The 16,979-nt window shown below is 32.0% G+C and overlaps 1 protein-coding gene across 3 annotated transcripts; it reads right to left on the bottom strand.

The window, feature by feature from the left end:
- Positions 1-431: 431 nt before the first annotated feature.
- Positions 432-16,173, bottom strand: LOC149080089 (serine beta-lactamase-like protein LACTB, mitochondrial). Of its 3 annotated transcripts, XM_089239068.1 has the most exons (8): positions 15,671-16,173; positions 14,869-14,935; positions 13,724-13,914; positions 12,191-12,262; positions 8,971-9,072; positions 6,255-6,417; positions 3,926-4,091; positions 1,862-2,634 (listed from the first exon to the last, which is right to left on the bottom strand). In XM_089239068.1, the coding sequence occupies exons 1-8, from the start codon at positions 16,055-16,057 to the stop codon at positions 1,983-1,985; spliced, it is 1,800 nt and encodes a 599-aa protein (XP_089095194.1). In that variant the 5' UTR covers positions 16,058-16,173; the 3' UTR covers positions 1,862-1,982. The 3 variants fall into 3 exon arrangements, with proteins under 3 accessions (XP_089095195.1, XP_089095196.1, XP_089095194.1); XM_089239069.1 differs by lacking the exon at positions 12,191-12,262 and having other exon boundaries at positions 432-2,634; XM_089239070.1 differs by lacking the exons at positions 8,971-9,072; positions 12,191-12,262 and having other exon boundaries at positions 432-2,634; positions 15,671-16,147.
- Between the last annotated feature and the right edge of the window lie 806 nt (positions 16,174-16,979).

Here is a 16,979-nt window from a genome sequence, read left to right as displayed (position 1 = left end):
CTCAATCGAAAATATCAGCTCATTCTTGACTGAAGTTCTCTATTTCCCATTCTCAACTAAATATTTTTATCTTTGAGTTGTTTATTTATTTACAGATGAACTAATTTATGATTGAAGAATTTATTCACCCATGAAAATATTGAATTTTCGATTGAAAGTATCAAAAATATCATATATTTCGAAAATAAATATTGGATAATATTAGATATATATATCGTGATATATGTCAATGAACGCTGCTCTAGACACAATACCCGCCGAGCTACTTTGGCTAGTAGTATTTAAACTAAAGAATATCTGAAATTTTTATTTAAATAATTTTTTTGAATAAAAAGGTTTAAAATTTATATCAATCACAAAATTGATGTTACTTTTTCTGGGGGGGGGGGGGTTGCACAATGTAAAATATTAAAACAATAGAAAAAAAGATTTTAGACAATGTAAAAAAATTTATTTAAAAAATTTTCAAATACAAAAATATGTCTTTATTTACTCATTACTCACGGGGGGAAAAATATCACACATTTTGAAGTTCAGAAAGCACAAATAGTCATACTATGCATATTTAGTAACATTGCCTTATAGCAATGAAACTCTAAAAAACAATTTTAAAAAAATGAATAAATTACATCCAAATATTGAGTTTTATAAAGGTGTAAATTAACAATAATATATTGTTATAGGTGTTCCTGTAAAAAAACAATGATGATGGAAATTCACAATGCTTTTTGGCACAAAATATTTGAAAGTTCAATAGACATTTTTACAATTTGTTCAGTATGTATTAAAAAAGTACCACTTCAAACCATTCATTAAAAGAAGTTGTGTTTTGGAACCGCAATTGTGCACTTTTAGTGAATTATATGGAGCTTTTACAATGCTCACATTACAACTGTGAAGCACTTCCAAAATATTGCTGAACTGGCAGGAGATCTGATGTACTGATTTAGAGAAAAAACTAGTTTCTATGTATCAAAAATGAGCAAGATAAAAATGGTGACTATTGAAAAACTGTTAAGATATTGAAAGCATTGAGGCATTTTCTTTTCTTTCTAGTTTCTTCACTTTGTTTTGTCTCTCTTACTATTGAAATACTCCATCTAAGATTTTTTTTATAAAGTTCTGGGTGACACAAACTTTTTGCACGAGTTTCAAAAAGCTTGATTAAGAAATTCTTTGGCTTTACCTAATCAGTAATTTTGAGATTAAAGAAATTCGAAACACTAAATTTTGTTTGTATCAAAGAAAATCCATATATGACTATATTTTATTTAGTAACAAATTCCATTTTAAGATGATTTTTCACAATATTTTGACAGAATTTTATGTCACAAGATACTACCTAGAACTTCTGACAAACGGTTTGAGAAGAATGGAATTTTTTTTTTAAATTCAACAAGAGTTTTATTCTAAATCTTCAAAAGTTAAAAAGTGTTTACAATAACAACAGCATAATTATCTGCAACAGTTTCAAACATATTGTATCTCTCAGAATAAGTTCAATAAAAAAATGAAACAAGCTACAAAACTTTTCTTAAGAAAAAAAAGAGAGAGGGGGGGGGGGGGGTTGCAAGAAGAAAATGTTAAAATTTCCAGTACCATGGATTATATGGAATCTCAAACTTTCAGGACTCAGATTTTTGAGCCTCTAATGTGGTTTTGTGTAGTTGAAATGAAATTCAATCAATTAGTATTAAAAGCTATATGATAATGTTCAGTCATATTAATTAGGATTGTTTTTAACTGCTTCTCTTATAAGGGCGAGATACCTCATCCTAGAGTGTGTGGAGGAAATACATTTGAGAGTTCTCTCTCTTCTTTCTTTATCATCATCATGACATTTTGTTGGTTGAATTTTTTTTTCTAACCATACTACCACATCAGTGTAAGCCCAACAATAGTCAAAAATCATATAATTATAAATATAAAGCTGGGACACTTATTTTAAGATATACAGTATTACCAAAGCATTACAAACAGTATCAACATATAGATTTTGATGAATGATTATGAAAAGCTTCTGCAATTTTGTATGCTGCTTTGAGCATATTAACAGATGTTAAATTTGTCATCATAGTAACTACAATTCCTTTTGGAGGTGAGACAGATTCACATTCAAGTGAATCCTTTATATTACATTTACTTGGCATTATTAATAACACACTACTAGCTCCAACAGCACCACCAGTATGAGCAACACAAAAGCGTTGTAATTGACAGTATTCACAATTTTGTTGATTTGGTAAGACAAACCATCCCATGCCATACATCCAGTCCTTCTCTTTGATTTTAGTAACAGGATACCAGATAGTTTTCATGGTGTTGGGCTGCAGATAACCCTTCAGCTGATTTGTTTTCATAGGTACAGTTACTGGTTCATGGAGTACTTCTGATATATCTGATGATTTGGTATCTTTGTTTATCTCAATTTTGTCACTTCCTTGAGCATTCTTCCCCAATTTTTCTTCCACAACTCTTGTATTTTGACAGTGGCTTTGCAAACTGTACAGCATGGCATTTGCAAATTTTAATAAATCTCCTACAGTTGAAAGAAATCCTCCTCCAGCCCATTTGTACGAGTTATCAACGTATGGAGCATTAACTAGATACCCACGCTTGTCTTTCATATAGTTCCTAAATATCAATGAAGAAAAACAAGATGTATTTTCTTTGTTTTTTTCAGGAAAAAAAAAAGATACTGCAAAACTTTTGTAAAGTGAACACTGTGTACAAGACAAAAACCTGACTTGAACTGAATCAAAATAACTCCATCAGTGATTAATGCTTTATCGTGCACCTTTATAAAATGGAAATGAGTCTAAAATGAAATATTATTAAACTATCTCTTGCTCATGCGTGTTCTACTGTGATACATAATAACTTACAAAAATTAAAAATATATATACATTTAAACTGGGAGAAAATATTTTCATATCATAACGTTTATATTTTTTTAAAAATTCACAAATTAATTTTTTTCCTAAAAAATTTCTCAATTAAACTTTAAAACTGTTCCCAATATAAACTGTTTTAATTTTGTCAACTAAATTTATCCAGTTTCATTTGATTACAAATTCACCAAGATATCAATGATTGAAATTCTTAATTTTTGCATTTTTCTGTTTTAAATGTGCAAAAATATAACTAAGTCTCACGAAGAACACAGAGATGGTTGTAAAAGTGGCAGAAATCAAAAACTTCAATTATCAATATCTTGACAAATTTTTATCCAAATGTTGTGGAGTAAATTTCTTTTAGCATAATAGAGAGAATCACAAATTTGACATATTTTGAATTGGCTCTGTCTACAAATTTTAATTTTTTGTATTTTCCTTTAAATACTATTTTATGTGCCACTGTTTGTTGCATCTAATCAATCTAATCAGAGGTAGTCAATTTACTGTGCCAATATCTACGTATAGCTGCAGCTATGTTTATAATCTGAAATCTTGGCATGAAAATGTGACCTATCTATTTGCAGATTATTTCAGGTTGAAAGGATGTTATGCACCCCGGGAAGGGTACATATGAGGTACAACTTCATTTATATGTGCATATCTAATCAAATTTTCATCAAACAGTAGGCAGCAACAAAGAAAACTCAAACAATAAAATACCTAAAAATTGAGTGAAATATTAGATGTCACTCCTACTTTGACCTCTTTTTTTTTTCAGCATTTTATGGAGGTTACACTCATACATATCCCTTTCAGACCCTGTAATGTACAAATGTGAGAGTTGATTTTTCTCTCTACAGATAGTTTTTTTAACTTCAGGGAGTTCAGCCCTGACTCGAAGGATTATGTGTGTGTGTTATCATTGAAGTCAAGGCTAAACTCCCTGCAGTTAAAAAAAAACACCTACAGCAAGAAAAAACACCCCCCCCCCCTCATGTACTGAGTCTGAAAGGGTTAAACGTACATACCTTGATCTATGATAAATAAGAGCATCATTAACATCCAAATATGTGTGTAACATCCCAAGCTCTTTGAAAAGCTTTTGTATGTGAACTGTGAATGTTTCATTTGAAGCTTTCTCCAAAATAGCACTAATCAGAGTCCAGCCATGAGTACTGTAATGAAATGATGAACCTGAAAATAATAACGAAAACTTAATAATCAGAACTTAAATATTCACTACATATATACAAAGTATATATATAGTGAAATATAATGATTATTGATGATAAAATTCTGTACAATGTCATAATTAGTACTCAGAGCAGCAGACCATTCTATAAGAAATTCAAACTGGTGGGCCACTTTGAAGAAGGGGCATTAAACAGTGTAGCAGGAATCATAATCATTGATGGAAAAAAATAGGTCATAGCCCATGAGTGAAATTTTTTTCTCTTCTTTACTGCGGGGCTAAAAACCCCACCAGTTTACGTATTAAAAACATTTACATAAAAAAATGTTTACAGAGGGATACCCACCATACAAAAAGGATATTTGAATACCATTGCATCATGGACTAATGATTGGAGCATGACTTTTAGCACTGACAAGTGCATGGTAGCTCATTTTGGTTCAAACAATCCCCATTTCACTTACAAATTGAATGGCAGTGTCATTCTGGATGCAACTAGAATCACCCATTTGGGAATCTTCATTGATGAGAGGCTTAGGTTTTCTGAACATTGTTCAGCGGTGGTTAAAAAGTAAATAGACTGCTCGGTTTCATTCTCAAAAAGGTCTCTTCACATTCCGTTAAAGTGATCCTTCCTTTTCTTCAGGGTTTAGTTTGTCCTGGATTGGAGTATGCAGTTAGGTTTTGGAGACCATACTTACAGAGGGACATTGACTTGATCGAGGGGTTGCAGACAAGAGCCATGCTTGCTCGTGATGGCACACAGGGCTTACACTATGAAGAGAGAGACTTGATTTTTTAAAAATGTTTAATGGAAGAGCACAGGTGTCAGGGGATACGATTGAAGTGTTTAAAATTTTCAATGGGGCGAATAAAATGGACTGAATTATGAATACATTGTCAATCAACTGCTTTAACAAGGGGACACCAGTATCAATTGGTATGGGACAATTCTAGGTTGTGGTGTGTTGCAGGGAGTTTTTCTTTAATAGGGTTGTGAATAAATGGAATAGATCACCCCAGGGGTGGTGAATTCTAACACAATTGGTAAGTCTAAAAAGAAGTATGATAAACATATTGGGATAAATCAAGAAACTATCCATACTTAGATGAGACAACCATAATTGTTTATGGACAGCATATTTATATTTTATCAGAATCATTGGCATTTTATTACTCTTATGGGGCTGGCATATTTTTGATATAGTTTAGATATATATTTGACGTCCATTTTTTATGGGCTCTTTTTTCATCCATCTTGTTGGGAATTTTGTCTGTTGTGGCCTTTGTATTATCTTAAACATTTTAAGATAATACACATCTCCACAATAACCAGTCTTTCAATGAATCTTGTATTGACAAGTGGAGAGGACATTTCCAAATGGAGGTGAATATTTGTTTACATCAGAATGGTGTAGTTACGCAATGATAAAAAAGTTTAATTTCTTCTCACAATGATTAACAATAAACATAACATGAATAAGAATCACGACTCCTGGCATATAATGGTATATTTCAATTTCCCTTCATGTCAGAAAAGAAAAAAACGTGTGTATGTACGAAAATGAAGACTAGAAATAATTTTTTTTATCATTAAAATCGTCTATTCCGATCATCATGAGAATAACAGCAATTTGACTAGTCTGACACAGGCTCAATCTCAAATACCTGTAACACTAATTCCTAAAATTTAAGGATTAATTAAGATTTATTTAATAAATCTTAAATGGGATGTTGGGGTGTTTGTTCTTTGATCATGAGTATAAAATCAGGCACAAGAATAGAACACTGTTTGGTGAACTGCAGCATTTAAGAGCAACAAGTTGAAGATGCTTGAGAAACACGTTAACTTACATAATCAACTTTGCTGGAAAGGCAGAATAAGTTTTAAATTAATTAAGTTTCTTACTTGTTTTTTATATTTATTTATTCATAAATGGGAAGCAAATAGAGTAAAACATTTAAATGCAAAGTCATAAATTCATTCAAACAGATGTGATATTTATCTTGATAATTGCTTATTAATTGTATCTATTTAATTACCATTATCAGGGAACAATTACTTCAATAGAATCATGTTCAAGCTTTATTCTAGCAATTACACGAAAGCATTCATTGTTAAAAAAATGTATATTAGTCTTTAAAAAAAAATCAAAATGTTATACCTGGTTTTGAAATTAAGGCATCATCTTTGAATAGCTGAAGAGAGGATTGGATATCAGCATATTTATCTTTGATATAATACTCTTGGAAATCAAACTCATTGACAGGTTTTGTACTTCCATCAGATTTGGAATTAGGTTGCTCTTTTGAACTTAGCTCGCCCCCCTATATAAACATTAAATACAGTTTATATGAAACATTTTATGCATTAAGAAATTAGATTATGTCTACCCACATTTTAACACAACCACAGAAAAATAATAAACAAAGTGTTCAGCACAATGGTCAAACTCTGAGGTCACACTATGATAAGACAGAAAAAAAAAAAAGACATTTGGGACTACATGGATTAGCTTTCTCATTGAAACTTTGAGCTACAGAGGTTTACATGATTAAGAAAATCTAAATGTGTGTGTGTGAAAAGACTAACTAATCCCCTTCAAGGAATGAAAAATGTAAAACATTGAAAGAAAATTACTGACTTGACATTCTATAATTTTGAATGGTCACATACTGACAATAAAAAAGATTTGGTTATAAAAACTCTATTATATACAGTAAAACCTCAATAAGTCATCACCTCGAGTTATCAAAAAATTATGACGGCTTAAGCGAAATGACAATTTAAGCGGAGTGCCGTCAGTTTTCATACGATTTTCACATGTTGTGAAAATCATATAAATTTAAAGTAATATGACATTTATTAAAATATGAATCAAAATAAAAATATTAATAAAATTTACAGATTGCAAAAGAAAAAAATAATAGCCATTTTTTACCTCTTTTGATCTCTTATTACTTAAATTATTGTGTTAAAATGTACTGTATACACTTTGATTTATACTAGTAATTTTTAATTTCGACTAACAGAGCAACTGTTAGAATAGGTAGCTTTTCTTCGTAATAGAAACTCTCTATTGCACATTAATTTTACATATATACATCAAATTTAATTTTAGTGTTTTAATTCTTCATCAGTAGTTCATGATACAACTACAAAGTAATCTCCAACACTTTTGACTATGTGGAGGGGCCCTGGGCAGGGAAAAGTAAACAGAAGACCTCAACTTGGGAAAGAATGTCTGATTTTTTTCAACAAAGATATTTTGTTTAAATTTCAAGCCCTAAATTAGTAGAGTCCATGCTTTCTATGATTATTTATTATCCATAGCAGAGGTGCACTTTCACTTTAACTTGATTAATTTGATTCTTCGATTTACATAATTTTTGATTTCCTTGCACTACATGTAATCTTTGACGTATCAATAAATTTTGGTTTTGCTGGAGATGCCCTGGTCCCTTCCCCCCACTGGGAGGGGGGGGGGCGAAGTGCTTACATTGCTTCTTGCAACAGAGCCTGGGTGTCTTGCAGTTTCTCCAGTAGAGCCCATGCAGAAATGAGATCTAGCTTGAACAGTCCCCAAAAACCTTAGTCGGCAAATGAACTTCCTCAGCGTAACTTTCGTTACTTAAACTAAACTGTTCCGTTTGGGTATATAGGATTTTATGGTGACTTTTAAGCATATGTCAATGCTGTTAACAAGCTCTTTTTTTAAAGGGAGCCATAAAAATAGTCTGTTCCTCTTTCTCAAACTTTTTCATAGTGACAACTTAACCGAAATTAGCGATGAGTAAACGAGGGTTTAATAACATTGTTGTCTATGCGAGCTGGAAGGGCCTGAAGAAAAATGACGACTTAACTGGAGTGACGACTTAACGAGGTTTTACTGTATATCATTAGCATGAGTATGCAAAAATGAGGAAGAGAGAAAATGTGTATTTTATGTCACAAAAAATAAAAAATTTAAATGTTATGTTTGCTATTTTTATTCATTGTTATATATCGATATAGAGCAACAGAAATTCACCTGACTCTAACACAATACATAAGAAACTAATTACAAAAGCAAATAGCAAAGAAAACTTATGAATTGTTTCAAGTCTTTTAATTCATTATAAGTGTCATCTTAGCATGAAAAATATAACCCCTACTAGGCTAACCCAAGCACTGTATATCCACATAAATACTGCAGTAAAACCTTGATCTCCAATTTAACAATAAAATTACATGGCCTGGACATAGCCTCATTAAAATGTCTTCTCCCTGATTTTATGATAGATGCAGATAAATTTAATTGATTTAAAAATGAAATATAGATATAATGGTTTGTTTCTCAATGTCACCTTCGCTCTTATTTTCTTTCTTTTTCAAACTTTATTCTAGATTATTCTAGATCTTCCTATTCAGCTCTTCAAAAAATAGGAATCTTCAATAATTAAAAGATGATAGATGGCGCAACAGTTGCAAATTGTGTGCTTCTCTCTCATCAATCATCTTTAAGACTGTGATGTGCCCATCTTAAAGTCCTGTGACAATAGTTAAATAATGATTTTACTTTACATAGGCTATTCATATTTTATATAGTGAAACTTGGTTAATATAAATTTTTAGGAACTTCCCTTTGGTCTCCTAATTTAATGATGAAAGCACCTATTTCATTCAAATTTTATTTTTTTAACAGGATGCATGTGTTATAAACTAGTATTAACAGTTAAACTATATGACAATACTATCAGCAGAAATCTGCAATAAGTAATGATCAAGAGAAAAAGCATAGGCCAACTGCCTGATTAATTTTAACCTACAAAAATAAAATAATGCACCATGCTATAAAATATATGGGGAAAAAAATGAAAAAACCTATTTAGTATACTAACAGCTTCTGTTGTTTTTGTTTCATCAGGTTTTGTTCCTCCTTTCATTGAATAGTGTCGAATTCCAGCTAAATGAGAAACAAGTTGTCGACACGTGATTTCAACCTGTCAAAGTAATGATTTTCATGGTAGAAATATGTCCATTGTACAGGCTGTTTCAAATTGTTTGTCCACAGGACTATCCTTTTGCAACCTTTGACTTTAGAAGTATACTTCCAAGTACAAAAAATTTTCAAATGAAGGGTAGTTTCTCAAAATTTTATAGTTTTTTGAGATGGATAGACCCTCCGATTTGTGAAAGGTTTTTTAACTACTCCAAGAATTAATTTACATTTATGTGTCACAAAATGCCCAAGAGTATTGATCTCTTGATCTTCCTTAATATGCTCATGTTAAGGTTCGCACCCTACAGGAAGGAGTGAACCTGAGCTTTTGCGGCCTAAGAGGTAAGTGGCAAATACATTTTCTAGAAGGTGGGTGTATGTTTGGAAAATGATGATGAAAAGATGAATATCTCCGTAAATATTGCATATTAAAAAAAATATGGATTCTTTTTGTAAACGACTTTTCAAAGCAGGCTTTACATTTCACTAATTGGACATTTTGGAGCATGAATAATATATGGGTATAAAATTTTATTATTTAATTTTTTCATGAATACAACTCATCAAAAAATGTATGGCATTTTAATGGTAATACAAACATTCTTTGGAAACTTTTTACAATTTTATGTTTATCTTTTATATCTTTTATGTTATTAAGTCAATGTTTACAAAGATAATGTTGTGGACAAACAATCTGAAACAACCTTCATAATATTGTACATATGTTTTATACTATAAACACTAGATAAAACAATCAAGGTAGGTCAATTAAAAATGACACAAAAGTCACATTTACTATAATTATAAGCCTAATAATAAGCCTTCTTAAACATGGTGCATAATCTTATTTTCAGAAACCAAACAATATTTATCACACAATAACTTTATCAAATATGCAAGATCTTTTCAGTTATGTTACCAAGTTTTGTATTTATGGATGCTAACAGCAGATTTTTCTTCAACTAGCACTCATTTGGATAAAATGAACAGTCAGACAAAATATTTTGAAAAAATTTTTCCTATAATTTAACTTTTAAAACAACAATTTTTTGACGCACTACCTGATAAGTATATTAAAAATTTCACACAATTTTCATATTTTTTAACAACTACAAATACAGTAAACCTAATAATTCTATCTAAACCTACTCATTCCATCTATAGAAACATTTCTCAATGTTTCTGAATCTAAAGACCAGTAAAATATCTGGAACAACTAACGGATATCCGGATATAACAAATATCCGGACCACTAACTTATAGTAATATGGATCTAATCTTTTATTTAAGGTGAATATCACTAATATTCAAGGTGAATATCACTAATATTCAAGGTGAATATCACTAATATTCAAGGTGAATATCACTAATATTCAAGGTGAATATCACTAATATTCAAGGTGAATATCACTAATATTCAAGGTGAATATCACTAATATTCATTTGGTTAAAATAGTTTTTTCAAAAATCAACTCAAAAAGTGGCCTAAATATAATTTTTTTTTCTTGAAAAATATCATATTGGTTCATTATTAGCCAAAATTTTTCATTCCTACCACATTTTATATTCTTGGGGACATTTTGATGGTATATCTTTAAATGGTATAAGTGGTATTTTTTCAAAAAGTCTCATAAAAGTGGCCTGAATATATATATTTTTTTCATATGAAGTATCTCAGTTATTTAAAGTTATATACAGAAGCCAAAATTTTTCTCATTCTTACCACATTTTCTAACTTTTGGCTACATTTTGATGCTCTATCTTTAGCAAATTCATGAGTAAGGATTGCATCATACATCTAAATATAGTGGTATATTATAAAGACAACAGCTGTCCTAAAAGGACAAAGACCAGTGTACTAGTAGCTACGTTACCTCTCATACATTTTCTTTCCCATAAGAAGTAGCACATCTCATACTGTATATCACCCAGTCTTAATATTCAATAATTTTTTTATACTTTCACCATTAATAATAATAATAATAATCTTTATTGATTTAGGCAAAAAGCCTCTGCAATAGGTGGCAACAATAACAAATACAGTATGACACAAATAGTAAAAGAACTAATGACAAAAAATCATTTTTGGAAGAGCACAAAAAGGAAAAAAAATAGTTATTAGAAAGGAACACTGCAGTTTGGGAGGGGTTCAAACAGTTATGATTAGTAATATATATATATATACAGGGTGATTATAAAAAAACTATCCCGACATATGGGCCCCTAACTATCATACCATTCACAGAAACTGAATGAAATTTTGGCATAAGGTATTTTGATGTATGCGCTCAAGAATGATATGGAAAACAACAGTGTCACTCTAACAGTTACGGTTACAGTGAGAAAATTTCGAAAATATCAAATGGCAACACCAAGTTTTTTTGTATTGGAATGTGATCTCCATTGTGAAAAACCCTAAATAGCGTTCGAACGGCAACTGTAGCATGAAAATCACCGGCGGTAGATAGGCTAAAAGTGAGGACAACCAATAAGGACAGAGAAGCAGCATAAAATAAAGCATTTTATTGTGTTTCACAAAATTTCCTTGTGGAGGACTAATCAGGCTGGGATCTCAGCCGAAGAAATGGTGTGATGAATGAAATGAACATTAATGCTCTGGTGCACGGCAAAGTCCTTTTTACTTTTTCCTTGCCTAGCTCCGTGCTACAGGTGCCATTCCAACGCTATTTAGTGTTTTTCAGTATGGAGATCGCATTCCAATACAAAAAACTTGGTGTTGCCATTTGATATTTTCGAAATTTTCTCACTGTAACCGTAACTGTTAGAGTGACACTGTTGTTTTCCATATCATTCTTGAGCGCATACCTCAAAATACCTTATGCCAAAATTTCATTCAGTTTCTGTGAATGGTATGATAGTTAGGGGCCCATATGTTGGGATAGTTTTTTTATAATCACCCCGTATATATATTACATGTTAGCGGGAAAAAAAAATGTTTATCAAGTGGTGCGATTCATTCCACAAAAAGATCTCTAAAGGATATTGTATGAGACAGCAAATGGAAAAGACAGTTTTGATTTTTGTTCACAAAATTTGAGAAAGACAATAAAAGAGATTGCATGGCTGGGTGTGCCGAAATACCTGCATCTAAAGCATACCTGAGCTGAACATGTCATTAGTACATGAGCCCAGGTCTCAAATTCATTGGAGTTACAATATGTACATGGTACCTGCGGATTGATTTCACCATTAAGCCCAGTTAATCAATCAAGGTTCTACTGTATAGTAGTAACAAATTTACAAAAAATAATCAGCTATATAAAGGGTGATTATAATTTAAAGTTTTGATTCCAAAACTATACAATGAGAACTACCGGTCAGAATGACTTGAAAATTTACATGGATACTCGTGAAGCAATGAAATTTTTTTTAGCAAAAGAAAAGAAAAGTGAAAAATGTGCGATTAGATGATGCTGTACTTGCCCAGCAGGATAATACCATTTTGTGTAACCACATCATTTCGGCACTTCAATAACATCAGTGTGTGGATAGTACAACTCTTATCAAGATGCACATTACAATACCAGCAAAGCAGCTGCTGAAGAACCATTTTGACAATAATAGGATGACATGACACCCGACCTTAACCCTTGCAACTTATGGCTGTGGGGTACCTCAAAATGTTATGAACAGTGGTCGAATTGCAAGCACATCCACATCATGACCATGGCATAATCTGATCTGTTGTTGAACAAGCATTTTTGTGCTTTCACCTCATAGCCAGAACACAGTGGACAACATTTAACATTTCTTAAGTAAGTTGTAGTTTTATTTGTTCAATTACTTCATTTTTGTAATGTTTCCATGAATTATGAAATCGTGCAATGCTAATTAAGTTATCATTTTGCCCTGACTGGCTGTCATTTCCATTCTGCGAGCAAATTTCCCACGTGTTGGATGAGTAGTGTCATTAAGTTTACATTTTTAAATATTTTTTGATACACATTTAAAATTTCATTGCTTCAGGAATATTCATGTAAATTTTGAAGTCATTCTGACGATGGTTCTTGTTTAAAAAAATTTTGAAATCAGAACTTTAGTTATAACCACCCTGTATATCATAAATCATTGCTAATTTGTCTGCATTATTTATGCTTTCAGTAATACATTATATTCATCTAATTTTTATAGCAGTTTTTGCAAAATAGCTTCCTAATTAAACATACTTAAAGGAACTGGAGAAAAACCTTTATATATATATTATATGGTTAATAATAACATTAAGAATTTTCAAACACAAACTAATTTATTGTATTAAGCAAAAAAAAAAAAAAACTAAATTGCAAAAATGGATTTTTGTTAAAATGTAAGAAATATGTGTAGATTAATATGGGAATAGTGTTAATTACATTAATAAACATTTTATTTTAATTAATTATTAGAAGTTTGAATGATTTTTCAGAAATTTTATTGTTTTTAATGTTAATACTATTTAAACCAAAAAAACAGTTTAAACCAAAAAAAAACGATTTGTTTTACCAACCCTGATTTGTGGGATACAACTGTATAATTTTCATTTATTTAGAATTAAATTTCCACGTCTTTCTGTGGAACATAGGTTGAATAACACTATCATAAAGGATTAAAATATTAAATAATCAACAAAATGTTAAGAATGAATAGTGAATTACTGGTTTCCCGTCGAAAGTCTTCTTTGGGAAATTTGGCACATAATACTGAACAGGCTTATCTAAATCAAGCTTTCCTTCTTCCCATAGCTTTGCAACAGCTGTCATAGTAATGCTTTTACTAATGCTAGCAATACGCATCACTGTGGCACGTGTACATGGAACTCGATTCTCTACATCAGCATAGCCTAAACCTATACTTAAAAGAAATATTTTTATTGCAGCTTTAACATCACATACAACTCTTATACCTATAATTTAAAAAAAAATTAAAGCCTAATTTTCATTTGACAAATTCAAACTTTCTTGCAGTAAAATTCACCAGTAAAGTTATCGATTCTTGTTTTACCCAGGAATATGTCTGGGGTTTATATTTAGGTATTGTATGCCTGGCACATAAGCATACGCAGAATTTTCTCAAGGAGGAGTTCAATTTTTTTTTCTTAAGGGGGGTTTAAGTTTTTTCCGCAAAATAACACTATAATCTCAGCTTGAGTGGGGTTAGAACCCCAAACCCTCCTCCCCCCTTTGTGTAGGCCAACGGTCTGGCATTCAGTCATTGCAACTTGTGGACATATGCCGTGAAACAAATCAATCACCAGTTCCAGCATATCTGGAAAAAAGACTCTTTGCACATCTGCAAAGAGTCATGTTGGAGCAAGTTGGCATCCAAGCTGAGGGGCATGTTCACATAGAACATGCCACCCTTTCTAATAATTAATTTTTTTAGGAGTCTGAAAAACACTTTTCAGTACAGAAGCATTTACTAATTAAAATCCAGGATGTCAAGCCACTCAATGTTGAGTGACAACATGTCCCATATTTAACAGGAGAGAATTATTTTGCTCATATTATTTCGGCTAACCCGTTATTTTTATGAAAATGCTCATTCTATCAAGTGTTTTGAGAAAAATGTTGATATTTTCAAATCACGAATTTGTTACCTCGGCACAAATTATAATGCATTGATAAAACTTCCCGGTTTTTTCAGTTAATTTAATTGAATAATGAGCCACACATGCTTTAAATGTTTGAAGCAGTTGTGATCTTCCATTGTGCTGGTAACTTAGTTTAAGAAGTGTTTGCATTAAGCAAGTTGAATAATATAAAGATTCCAAATTTTTGAAAAAAATTTTTGAATGGCTTGCCTTCTTCCCACTTGATTTCACCATCAACACTCACACCTATAACCACACCTGGAGATCCAACTTCATCCTAATATTATGAGGGAGAAAAAGAGAAAAAAAGCCAAGTATATGCACAAAAATGATTAAATTTGTAATACAGTGATACCTTGACTTACATTATCATTTGTTCCACGACAAATGATGTAGGTCGAGGTAACATTTCCCTTTTAAGAAAGCGACATTAATAACATTCAAGCTCAATGTGCATGTAATTGGAAAAAATAATATTTAAGACGAGACAATGTGTACGTGGTGTGACATAGGTCAAGGTGTTACTGTACTATGAAAATGATACTCAGGAGAAGAGGGGAAAGCATCGTTATAAAGTAGTTATCGTAATACATGACAAAGTAGTTATATGTAATATATATGTGATGGAATATAATAACACTATGAAAAGTACATTGGGACCAGAAAGTTATATAGTTATACAAGCCATTATTGTTATATAGCAGAGGTCTTCAACGTTTTTTGAGTCGCGAGCACTGCCTATACCCATCATCAACAGAAGAACACCCTCACTGCAAGTTTAACATATGTATGAATGAAATCAGAATGATTTTAATCCTTGAATGTGATTTGCACAAGGTATTTAATTGGAAGTTGATCAAGTGCTCGCGAGCACAAAATTGGCATGAGCGTCAAGCATTCTGGGTGATACAGGGAGCACTGTGGTGCTCGCGAGCAACAGGTTGAAGATGCCTGTTATAAAGGGTATGATCATATAGGATTTTTACAGTATTATTATCAAAAAATGCCTTACTTTTAATTGTCGCAGCAAATCACGACAAAAAGTGACAACGCCAGCATAATCTGGATGAACATATTTCTCAAATGTGTCAGTATAACATGCTTCCTCTTTACACAAATGTTTTCTTTGCAACAAATAATAAAGACATGCACCTGCTAATGAAGATGATATCAAAACTGAAATTTCAAGCACCTTGGGGAAAACAGTTCTAGACAATGATCGGTGTGTTATAAGTTTATTCACTTTGAAGCTAGAAAATTGTGATTTATTTGTCATCACAAAGATATTTTTACCAATCAATGATAGCAGAGATCGCATTTTAATTCCTGAACTAAGCATATTTACGAGAAAAACACGAATAATACACTTTCGAGTACTGTTTAGCTCATTATCACTCATCCATATAGTATAAATAGCAATGATATATGTTAATATATCCGTTAGTTCAACGTTAATTTATGTGACTTCAACCAGAGACTAGATTCGAGTAACCTGTTGAATGGTAACTGGGCAGAGTTGACAGGTCCTTAAAAAATTTCCAGCCAAAATCCTCTTCAAACGTAGCCAAAAAATAGCAAAAAAATATTTTAACTTGTGCTGCCATCTATGAAGCAACATACGAGCTACAGTTTGACGATATTTTAGTCTGCAAAGGCAATACCTTCTAGAGTAGAAGGTATGCTCTAGAAGGTATTGGCAAAGTTATGGTTTATAGCTTTTCTTGTTATAGTCCAGTAACTTCCCCCCCCCCTTTTCCGTAAAAATATGGGGTTTTTTTTTACCGAATTAATTGATTTCTTTGAAAAGTTGCAAAAGTCAGGGCTATACATTCTCTCTCCTGGAAAAACGGCCCAGAGATGGTCTGGAGTGGAGGCCGTCTTAAAAGCATCATGGGCTCCGGGCAAATTGATTTCGCTCAGCCCTCTATCCAGACTACAAATGCCTACTTACCAATTCACATGCTTAATCTCGCAAATCTTAACCATATCTCATGATCCCCCGCCACTCTTCATTCAAAGCCTCCGTGACAGCCCGGGTTGGCCAATGCGTCAAGACGACACTGCCTCAAATTGTGCATAGGTACCTACGAAATTCGGTACAATGATTTTAAAAATTAGGTATGGGCTTTAAATCCCAGACCAGATTTTTCACGGTCTAGTAAACAAAAAATTTAAGAAGAGGGTTCTCTTCTTGTCTACTTTTCTGGGTTCGTTTTAAGAGCATCCTGGCCCCGAGAGCCAAGTGATTTTTCTGATTCCCTACATGGAAAATCCCCGAAAAATACAACCACCTCTCGTTTTTCTTAGGCCCCTCTTCTCTT

This window comes from Pholcus phalangioides, unplaced genomic scaffold, assembly GCF_987345545.1.
Source record: "Pholcus phalangioides strain wild (caught in Gottingen) unplaced genomic scaffold, Ppha-v1.0 ptg000011l_1, whole genome shotgun sequence".
NCBI lineage: Eukaryota > Metazoa > Arthropoda > Arachnida > Araneae > Pholcidae > Pholcus > Pholcus phalangioides.
This window is presented reverse-complemented; position numbering and strand designations above follow the sequence as displayed.